Source organism: Pristis pectinata, chromosome 10 (assembly GCF_009764475.1).
Source record: "Pristis pectinata isolate sPriPec2 chromosome 10, sPriPec2.1.pri, whole genome shotgun sequence".
NCBI lineage: Eukaryota > Metazoa > Chordata > Chondrichthyes > Rhinopristiformes > Pristidae > Pristis > Pristis pectinata.
Genome location: NC_067414.1, coordinates 76,907,812 through 76,918,814, shown reverse-complemented (window position 1 = coordinate 76,918,814; position 11,003 = coordinate 76,907,812). Strand labels below are relative to the sequence as shown.

Sequence of the window (11,003 nt, the reverse complement as noted above, 5' to 3'; positions counted from 1 at the left end):
TTCAATATTTTAGTGTAATAAATGATTTTGAATTATCATATGTAGACAATGTCAGAATGAGTAGAATTTTAAACATGTAATCACCCAATATGGTCTAAAATGCAATTTGAAATCTTTAAGTATGAAAAAATAATTTTTAACTACTGATTCTTGAATTTGTTGAGCCTGTGGAGAAAGAAGTTATTCAGTTTGCTGTCTTTGCACTAATTTACTCGTCTAGCTTTATTCACTTGTTGTTTGTTTGCAAATGTGAATTAATGATTGGTCTGGAAAACCACCTGCAGCTCTGTACCATTAGTGGAAAGGAAAATGTAAAAGTAAAGGGAGACATATGAAGACACAACCCCTCCTCACCTTGATCTACTTATCACTCGCCAGCTCCTGCCTCATCCTTCCCCCTCACCTCTTTAACTGGCTATCTCCCCTTTACACCCTCAGTCCTGATGCAGGGTCTCAACCTGAAATGTTGACCATCCTTTTGTCTCCACAGGTGCTACCTGGCCCATTGAGTTCCTCCAGTAGTTTGTTTTTTGCTAAAGGTAAATGCACATCAGTTGTTGCCCTGACAACCTTCTTCACTGTCCACTATACTGCCAATTTTGGTATCATCTGCAAACTTACTAATCATGCCACCTACATCCTCATCCAAATCAATAACATATATGACAAACAACAGAGGATCCAGTACCAATTGCTATGGCACACCATTGGTCACAGGCCTCCAATCTGAAAAATAATCCTCCATTACCATCCTCTGCCTCCTACCACAAGCCAACTTTGTATCCAGGCTAGCTCACCCTGGATCCCACGTGCTTTAAGCTTCCGGACCAGCCTTTCATATGGGATCTGGTTATATTGCAGGAACATAAATATTACAAATGACATCCTCGCAAACTTGTCTGTAATGCTGCACTACCTTAACATTCATGGACATTGAAGATCAGCTCTTATTTGGCAAAAATCATGCAGAAAGGTGTAATAATCATAGGGCAGCTCTATCTACAAGTTGTTGAATAACCAAATGTTAATAATATCACGCCATTAAACCCATTGTTGTCATAGTAAGTACATCCACCTGCCCCCACCACAATAATCATTCCCACTTGACCCGATGAGCAGTTAACCCCAAAAGCATCTTCATGATGCTACAATGAAATATAAAGGGAATGAAACATCTCAAATAGAAAATAATTACAGAATTTCAGTAGGAAAATGCTACACTTCGACTTTGAATTTAAACTTGAACTTGGCTTAAAGAAAGACCTGCACCTGGGGCTAGCACTTGCATCCAGCAGCTTTTTGTTTCACCATCCCAATGATCCTAAAGTATTTTTGTAGCCACTGTTGTAATGGAGGAAAAGGTAGTCAACATAGGTGTATGTAAACTTGATGTAGATTTATTGAACAAACTACCACCTGGACAGTAACTTTAATTCAGAACCCCACTGGAGACTTGCCACTTGTCTCTTTGAAAATATGGCACATTAGCAGCTTTATCGATTAACAGAGAAGAGCATTTAGAACTGCCATCAGAGCATTCATAATGCTGCTGCCTGTGAAAACATGATCATATCAATAAAAGTCTTTGGGGTGCACTTAATTAGTTCACCTCACCGAATAATTCATTTCAAATATGTGAATATATATTTCTCTGTTCTCCACTCTACAAGTTTTGACCTTGTCCTTCAGAATGAGATTACTGGCGGTGCTGGGATTTGCAGTCATGATTCTTTGCATGAGATTGCTTCTCCCTTTGAATAAGAAAGGTGAAACAATTATAACCGGTAAGTTTTTAAAATTCATTATTTCAAAGAACTACAATGAAGGGGGAGAGGGGGTTAAAAAACTTTTACGTTATTACTTTATTATTTCTTTTATTATTTATTTGCCAACCTTACCTTGGAGATCTTGTTGCATTAAGACTTCTGACCAAGGGTATTTTTTTCAAAGAATATTCTTAATGCTTTTGGAATTTCTAGAAGTGGAGATTTAAGGAGAAGTTTATCCTTGGCCACTTATACCATTTCAACAATATTGGCTTTCAAAGTCCCCAGTTTTTGGAATTGGGGTACAGCATGTACATATTACTACACCTCAGGTTTACCATATGTGACCAAGGATTTTTTTTCTTCCTGGTATCTGTCTGGAAGGGCCAGCTTATGGCTTTCCATTTTAATTTACAATAGAAAATTAGAGGTTGTAATGTTTGGTTGGCTTTGAGTTGTATATAAATATGAATTAATTTATAAGCAATGGATATATTGTAGCAGCTAGCTACACACTATGAAATGAAGACACAGAGTCGTTGGTTTCAAAATCAGAGGTCGAATGCAGACCTGGGGCGCGGTGCACCTTTAATAGCTGAAAACTTCCCACGCTACCGTTCCCGCGCTGACATCATGCGCGGGTCACCTGACCTTCCCGCGCACGGGCTTTCCCAGCCCAACACTGGGGAAGAAGGAGGGCCCCGCGCCATCTTGGATCGGGGCCTCCGACGACATCGCGATGTCGGGAGCCGGTTCGAATGCCGGTGCGGTGAGTCGCTACATAAGCCCCCCCCAGAACCGGCAATACCGTCGTGAAAACCAGAATTAAATAAACTATGACTTGGGTGGCCTGCCCCTGCGCCGCACTCACTATACCACCATGGGTTGGTCTGAGTCTAAATGAGCCGGCTTCAGCCGGTCGACAGTAAACACCTCCTCGCGCCCCCCAGTGTCCAGCACGAACATAGATCCATCTCCACGGACGAGGCATGCAGGTCCTCTTCTGGCGCGGTGCGTATCCCCAGCAGGACCCAGGGGAGTTTGTCTACCCAGTTGGGCCCCTTAAGGCGGGCCATGAGCGTTGACTTCAGGTGGCGATGGAACCTCTCCACCAACCCATTGGATTGCGGGTGATAGGCAGTGGTGAGGTGGATCCGGGAACCCCACAAGTCGGCGATGGCAGACCACAGGCCGGAGGTGAATTGAGCCCCCGTCTGAAGTGATATGTGCCGGGACACCGAAACGGGCCACCCAAGCTGACAAAAGGGCCCCTGCGCAGGACTGGGCGGAGGTATCTGCGAGGGGAATGGCTTCAGGCCAGCGGGTAAAACGGTCGACAATCGTGAGGAGGTACCGCGCTCCTCGGGAGACTGGAAGGGGGCTGACTAGGTGGACATGGATATGGTCGAACCTCCGGCGAGTAGGCTGAAAATCCTGCAAGGGGGCCTTGACGTGCTGCCGTACTTTCGAGGTCTGGCAGTGAGTGCAGGACCAGGCCCATTCTGAAACCTGTTTACGCAGGCCATGCCAGACGAACTTGTCGGACACCATCCGGACTACTGTCCGGATGGATGGGTGTGCAAGGCCGTGGATGGCATCAAACACCTGTCTGCGCCAGGCAGCTGGGACGATGGGGCGGGGTCTACCCGTGGAGATATCGCAGAGCAGGGTGTGCTCACCAGGGCCTACCAGAAGGTCTTGCAGTTGCAGACCCGAGACTGCGGTGCGATAGCTGGGCATCTCCATGTCCGTTCGCTGTGCCTCCGCTAAGGCGCTGAAATCCACCCCCGGGACAAAACCTGGATGGTGGGCCGTGACAGTGCATCCGCGACCACGTTCTTCTTCCCTGACAGATGGCGGACGTCAGTGGTGAACTCTGAGATGTACGACAAGTGCCGCTGTTGCTGTGCAAACTAGGGATCTGAGACCTTGCGGAAGGCGAAGGTCAACAGCTTGTGGTCGGTGAAAGCAGTAAACGGCCTGCCCTCCGAGAAGTAACAGAAGCGTCTGACGGCCAGGTACAACACCAACAGCTCGTGGTCGAAGGCGCTATATTTGAGCTCTGGTGGTCGAAGGTGCCTGCTGAAGAATGCCAGCGGTTGCCAATGCCCTTCGATAAGCTGTTCTAGAACGCTTCCGACCGCTGTGCTGGAGGCGTCGACCGTGAGGGCAGTCGGGACATCTGTGCGAGGATGCACCAACATGACCGCGTCCGCCAAGGCCCGCTTGGTTTCGACGAACACGATGTGAGCCTCTTCCAACCAAACAATGTCCTTGCTTCCACCTGACAGGAGAGCAAACAACGGGCGCATGATGCGGGCCGCGGGTGGTATGAACCGGTGATAAAAGTTTACCATACCGAGAAATTCCTGCAGGCCCTTGATGGAGGTGGGTTGGGCGAAATGGCGGATGGCGTCGACCTTCGCAGGCAGGGGCGTGGCGCCGTGTTTGTCGATCTGATGACCCAGGAAATCGATTGTCTCCAGCCCCAATTGGCATTTGGCTGGGTTGATGGTCAGGCCGAAATCCCTCAGGCGAGAAAAGAATTGGCGGAGGTGCGTGAAATGTTCCTGGCGGCTGTTGCTGGCGATCAAGATGTCGTCGAGGTATATGAAGGCGAAGTCAAGGTCGCGCCTGACTGCGTCCATGAGTCGTTGGAAGGACTGAGCGGCGTTCTTGAGACCAAAGGGCATCCGGACGAATTCAAAGAGGCCAAAAGGTGTGATCAGCGCCATCTTCAGAATGTCGTCTGGATGCACTGGGATCTGGTGATACCTGCGGACGAGGTCGACCTTGGAAAAAAATAGACTGCCCATGTAGGTTGGCAGCAAAGTCCTGAATGTGCGGCATGGGGTACCGGTCCGGGGTAGTAATGTCGTTGAGGCATCGGTAATCGCCACAGGGCCGCCAGCCTCCGGCTGCCTTGGGGACCATGTGTCGTGGAGAGGCCCATGGGCTGTCCGACCTGCGGATGATCCCCAGCTCCTCCATTTTTTTGAATTCCTCCTTTGCGAGGTGGAGCTTGTCTGGGGGTAGACGCCGGGCGCGGGCATGGAGGGGAGGGCCCTGGGTGGGGATGTGATGCTGGACGCCGTGCTTGAGCAAGGTGGTGGAGAACTGGGGCATTAGTACGGACGGGAACTCTGCCAGGACCCTGGCAAACTCATTGGTCGATGTGGTGACAGAGTCGAAGTGTGGGGCCGGCAGCTTGGCCACACCCAGCGAGAACATTTGGAAGGTCCTGGCATGTACCAAACACTTACCCCGCAGGTCAACCAGCAGACTGTTGGCACGAAGGAAGTCTGCCCCAAGGAGTGGTTGCACGACGGCAGCCAGGATGAACCTCCAAGTAAAGTTGCAGGTGCCGAACTGGAGTGGTACCAACCGGGTGCCAAAGGTCCGAATGGCGCTGCAGTTGGCGGCTCTGAGGGCGGGTCCTCGTGTGCAGTTGTGAGTCTCACGGCCGTTGGGAGGCACGACGCTGACTTCGGCTCCGGTGTCCACTAGGAACCGACGTCCGGAACGCCTGTCCCACACATGCAAGAGGCTATCCGGGTGGCCAGCCGCCGCTGACGGCTACGGCGGCTGGCTCTGGCGTTTCCCGGAAACCTGCATGGTGGCCGGCCTGCTGGGCCTCTCGGTACGTGGCGCGGCAACATGCCCCGCTCTCCTTTTTCGCCCGCCAAAGGACATCCGCCCAGGCGGCCACCTTCTAGGGTTTGCTGAAATCGGCATCCGCCAGGAGCAGGTGGATGTCGTCGGGTAACTGCTCCAGGAAGATCTGCTCAAACAGCAGGCAGGGTTTATGCCCATCTACCAGGGCCAACATCTCACTCATGAGCGCGGAGGGGGGTCTGTCGCCCAATCCATCGCGGTGAAGTAGGCGGGAGGCTCATTCACGTCGGGAAAGGCGGAAAGTCTCGAGAAGGAGGGTCTTGAACTTATCGTACTTCGCCTCCTCCGGGGGTGCCTGGATGAAGTCCTCGACCTGGGCTGCGGTGTCTTGGTCAAGGGCGCTCAGCACGTAGTAGTACTTGGTGTCATCCCTGGTGATCTGGCGAACCTGGAACTGGGCCTCGGCCTGGTCGAACCAGACACGGGGCCGGAGAGTCCAGAAGCTGGGCAGTTGAAGGGCTACTGCCTGTACCTCTTGCTGTGCAGACATCGTGGGTCCAAAAACGTTTGGGCCCGTCGGGGTCACCAATGTAGCGGCTAGCTACACACTATGAAATGAAGACACAGAGTCGCTGGTTTCAAAATCAGAGGTCGAATGCAGACCCGGGACGTGGTGCGCCTTTAATAGCTGAAAACTTCCTGCGCTACCGTTCCCGCGCTGACGTCACGCGCGGGTCACCTGACCTTCCCGCGCATGGGCTTTCCCAGCCCAACGCTGGGGAAAAAGGAGGGCCTCGCGCCATCTTGGATCGGGGCCTCCGACGACGTCGTGATGTCGGGAGCCGGTTCGAATGCTGGTGCGGTGAGTCGCTACAATATTGATATTTTGTTACATTTCATTGGTCTGTGACCTGCCGTCCTCTCAGCTTTGTCAATGTCATTAATTTGCCTTGTCAGGAAAGGTAGTTTTACAGACCAAACCTTCCTGACCTCACATAATGATGCCTGACATAAAGGAAGGACATGGGATTGTCACAACTGTGGTCTGATCATGTTGCTAATAGTTATTGGTGCATTTCATAGAGCGATACACCACAGAAAAGGCTGTTTGATTCACTATGTCTATACTGACCATTAATTACTGATGCAATGGCTTATCTAGATGCTGATAATTGGGCACCTGGATCCACATTGCCTCAGTATAACAATGACCACACTTCAAAGCTTCATCACAGAATCTGGATTCAGGAATGGCTAGCTTATGACTTTCCAATAGTAGACAACAGTAGACTGAATGCAGGTGTTTGGCTAAACCATCACCCAACCTGTTCTTGCTTTAAGGTGCATGTGTCACTTTAATTCTCTTTCCCACTCCTGTTCTGGCCTTTCTGTCTGTGATCTCCTGCATGTGTCCAATGTAAACTTGAGAAACAGCACCTCATCTTCCATCTAGGCATGTTGCAGCCTTCTGGCCTCAATATCACATTCTACAACTTCAAGTAACTTACTGTTTCTGTAACACTAATCACTTCTACTGTACATCAAACATCTGTGACATTCACTGTTTTCCCCTCTCCATGAGTACAGCCTGACTTGCTGGGCACATTCTACAGTCTGCATCTTGCACCTTTTCTCGTTTCTGTGTTTCTAACTGCCCTCATTTGATAGCTTTTGTTCCATTTTCACCTCTCTCTAATTGCCCTCATCAAGCCATCGACCAAATGACCACCTAAAACTTATCCACGCAGCAAATCTGGCCTCACTCTATCAGAAATATTTTGTGTGTTCTATCCAACCCTCCCACACCTTCTCTGTAACTTGTTTCCTCTCTTTCCCATTTCTGATGAAGGTTCTTCAACCTGAAATGTTAACTCTGAAACATCCTCTGATCAACCCTGAAACATCCTCTTTCCACAGTTGCTGCCTGACCTGCTGAATGTTTCCAGCATTCCCTGTTTTTGTTTAAAGAAGTATTTGGTAGCATAGCAGTCGGTGTAACACTATTACAGCACCAGCGACCCGGGTTCAATTCTGGCCACTGTCTGTAAGGAGTTTGTACGTTCTCCCTGTGTCTGCGTGGGTTTCCTCCGGGTGCTCCAGTTTCCTCCCACATTCCAAAGATGTATGGGTTAGGAAGTTGTGGGCATGCTATGTTGGCACCAGAAGGGTGGCGACACTTGTGGGCTGCCCACAGAACACTCTACGCAAAAAGATGCATTTTACTGTGTGTTTTGATGTACATGTGACTAATAAAGATATCTGATCTGACCTGATCTGATCAGATATCAGATGATTCATGTGTGTGACTCACCATTTTCTTCTACTCTAAAGAATGTTTAGAGAAGCTCGGAGATCCCTTTTTGCCTCATGCAGTTCAAAGAGGATTAGATATGGTGGACAAGGCTATATACCAAACAATGAAAAGGTAAGAACAACATTTCAGACCAGATCCTTTGAAAATAAACATTTCCCTAAAAAGAAATCAAGTTAGACTGCTTGCGGATTTGTGCAAAGGTTTCCTAAATTTCCACAGAAGCTGTCCTAATATCCTGTCCTAATATCAAACAATTGATGGAGACAGAATTCTTGATCATCAAAACTGAATGGGATTTTCAGATGCTTCGCAACACCAGTGTAAGAGTCCTTGTTGGAGGCCGCTCAGAAATGGCTTGAAATGTGGAATATTTATCATATTAATAACTGTACACTGCCAAAACCCTGCCCTCAGCCCTTCCCAGTTGTCTTCTACTGATAAATAAGGCTCAGACCAGAATGTGTAAGGTGTCCACAGACTAAATGCCTTATTGTCACCTGTCTCTCACCCAATCTATGGAGGGATACTACCTGGTCCGCTGAGTTCCTCCAGCATCTTGTGCGTTACTCTGGATTTCATCATCTGCAGTCTCCTGTGTCTCTCTTTATTTTGAGATATCCCAGGAATAAACATCTCTCATTCTTCTGCACTGCTGCAATGCAAAGGAATTTGGATTGCTTCTCCCCCTATGGATTATAACCTGGGTGTTTATAATGAAAATGTCTCATTGTACTTGAACCCATTCATCAAGGTGCAAAGTGCAAGGTTTTTAATAATCAAGGATCGTACAGATGAATGCCGAGGATGCAATAATCCAGTTTGCATGATCATAAATTGAGTTCTAATCCTAAGTAAGATATCCTTGACTCTCCCAACTAATCAGTTGTTGACTGAATCCTAGAGAAAAATATTTATTTGCACTATCAGAAAATATAGAACCATAGAACCATACAGCACAATACAGGCCCTTCGGCCCACCATGTTGTGCCGACCTTCAAACTACGCCTAAGACTATCTAACCCCTTCCTCCCACATATCCTTCTATTTTAAATTCATCCATATGCTTATCTAACCATTTCTTGAACTTGACCAACGTATCAGCCTCCACCACCACCCCAAGCAGTGCATTCCATGCACCAACCACTCTCTGGGTGAAAAACCTCCCTCTGACATCTCCCTTGAACTTCCCACCCATTACCTTAAAGCCATGCCCTCTTGTATTGAGCACTGGTGCCCTGGGAAAGAGGCGCTGGCTGTCCACTCTATCTATTCCTCTTAATATTTGGTATACCTAAATATATACATGAAAACAAAAGCATAAGTTGAACTCTAATTGTCCAATGGAAGCTTTGCCTTCCATATCCACTTCTTTTCTTGCATTTCATAATGTAGCTCTGACAAAACACATTTGACTGATTATCAGGTTAATGTATTGAAAAACTGGAATACACAAGTTCAGCTCTGAGTAATCTATTTTGTTTTGCACGACTTGTATAAAACACAATCAGGATCATGTGATATTATTCGATCAAATACCTTTACACTTTAATTATGGCCTGACATGAGATGATTTGGCTTTATCTTTCATTGTCAGGGATATCAATGTCAGTAAACTGTCCACTTCCATTGAGTTGATGTCATTTTTCAAGCGGCCAGACCCTGAGAGCAAAACGATTTCAAGAGCTGCTGAGGTCATGGAAATGTCTTTGATTCTGATCCAAACGAGAGTGCACCAGAAATACAAAAGATCAGTGAATGTTACTGGTAAGGAGGTCATGTCTATACCCACGAATCAGAAGGAATATTTGCATGTATGGCAGCTTTACTCTCAGATGCAGGTTTGAGATAAAGTGAATCATTGTATATAGATTGCATCGTGTCATTAGTTCATAGGTCAGACTTAAGAAGTTCATAGGTCAGACCTAACATATGAGGAATGAAGGTCTTCCTCTCATTCTGCTGTTCCCAAAATATATATTTGTGCTCCACCATTATAAAAATAACAATTTATTTTATAAATATTCTCCACCCCTAGGGTATAACTGAGTCTGAATTTAAAAGAAAAGCAATTTTAGGATATGGGAACCACAGATAATTCCAAAATTTATGACATGATCATGGTTGCCCCATGAAGATAATGCAACTATGCCTGGACAAATCAGGGCATTGGTAATGTCGAACTAAAGTCACAAAGGCCTAACCAGGTCAGAACATTAGTGAACCAGCTAGGCTTTCACAACAGATACAAGACTTGTGTTTTCAAGATTATTACTCCAGGCTCTAGATTAATAATCTGGCCCTATAACAACTGCAGGTCTGGCCTAGATCTCACTTTAGTTTGGTACTGGGTTGATTCTTTAAAAGGCACCATTGAAATAAATAACTTTAACACAGCTAGTCAGGACAGAATTCAAATTTGGCTCTGAGAAGTGAAAAGAATTATGTGTTGCACCCACTGTACTGTTTTATTTAATATATTATGATAAAACATTCAAAAATTACATCTATTAAGCCAATGAAGGAATATATAGGGAGTGTACTATGCATTTCAAATGATTCAATCCCTGCCACATAAATTTTCTCTTTGGATACCTTTGTACATTTTATAAAGTTATTTGAAAATACATTTCCCAGCAGGTTGACAACATTTCTACAGAAAATTATTTGAGAGTAGCCAATTTATTTTAGATTGCTACTGAATATCTATTATTAGTAATAATATTCTGTGGTTTAGCCAGATAGTTTACTGAAACAAAGCATGAAGAGTTTTATTGCATAACATTATGCAAAAATCTGAGTGCATAATCATTAATCTTATACTTTACATGGATTTACAGTATCTAAGATCACTTAGATTATTGCCATCAATAAATCTAGTCACTTAAAATAACAAACTAATGAACAAAAAAGTCTGCATTCTTAGAATTCTTAGAAGCTAAATTGTCTTCCCGAGAATCACACAAACTCCAGAATGGTACTACTCACATTGACTGTAATGATGCCAGTTTATAAGGCTCAAATAAAATCAAATCAATTCCAATTTTTATCCTCCCTCCAGGAGGAGAACTAATATTTATTAGAAGTCATTCAGTTGTGTCCTCAATCTTGTGTCAGTTACTGTATTTCTCAAAGATACATGTATCTTTAGCTAAATAATACAAGAAGCAAATGAAGAATAATGTTTTCACTCAAGTACCTATGATCTAGAATTTACTGTCTGTAAGAAAAGTGGAAACAGAATCAATCAATGTCTTCAAAAGGGAACTAGGTCGGCATTGGATACAGAATAATTTGCAGGTCTCTGGGGA

At 46.0% G+C, this 11,003-nt stretch overlaps 1 protein-coding gene across 1 annotated transcript in view; it reads left to right on the top strand.

Annotated features, from left to right (window-relative positions):
* The first annotated feature begins 7,771 nt into the window (after positions 1-7,771).
* Positions 7,772-11,003, top strand: part of tpo (thyroid peroxidase) — a 36,156-nt gene continuing 32,924 nt past the window's right edge. Inside the window, exons 1-2 of the mRNA XM_052025435.1 lie at positions 7,772-7,806; positions 9,290-9,459. Coding sequence (XP_051881395.1) covers positions 7,772-7,806; positions 9,290-9,459 — 205 coding nt within the window. The remainder of the gene's footprint in view (positions 7,807-9,289; positions 9,460-11,003) is intronic.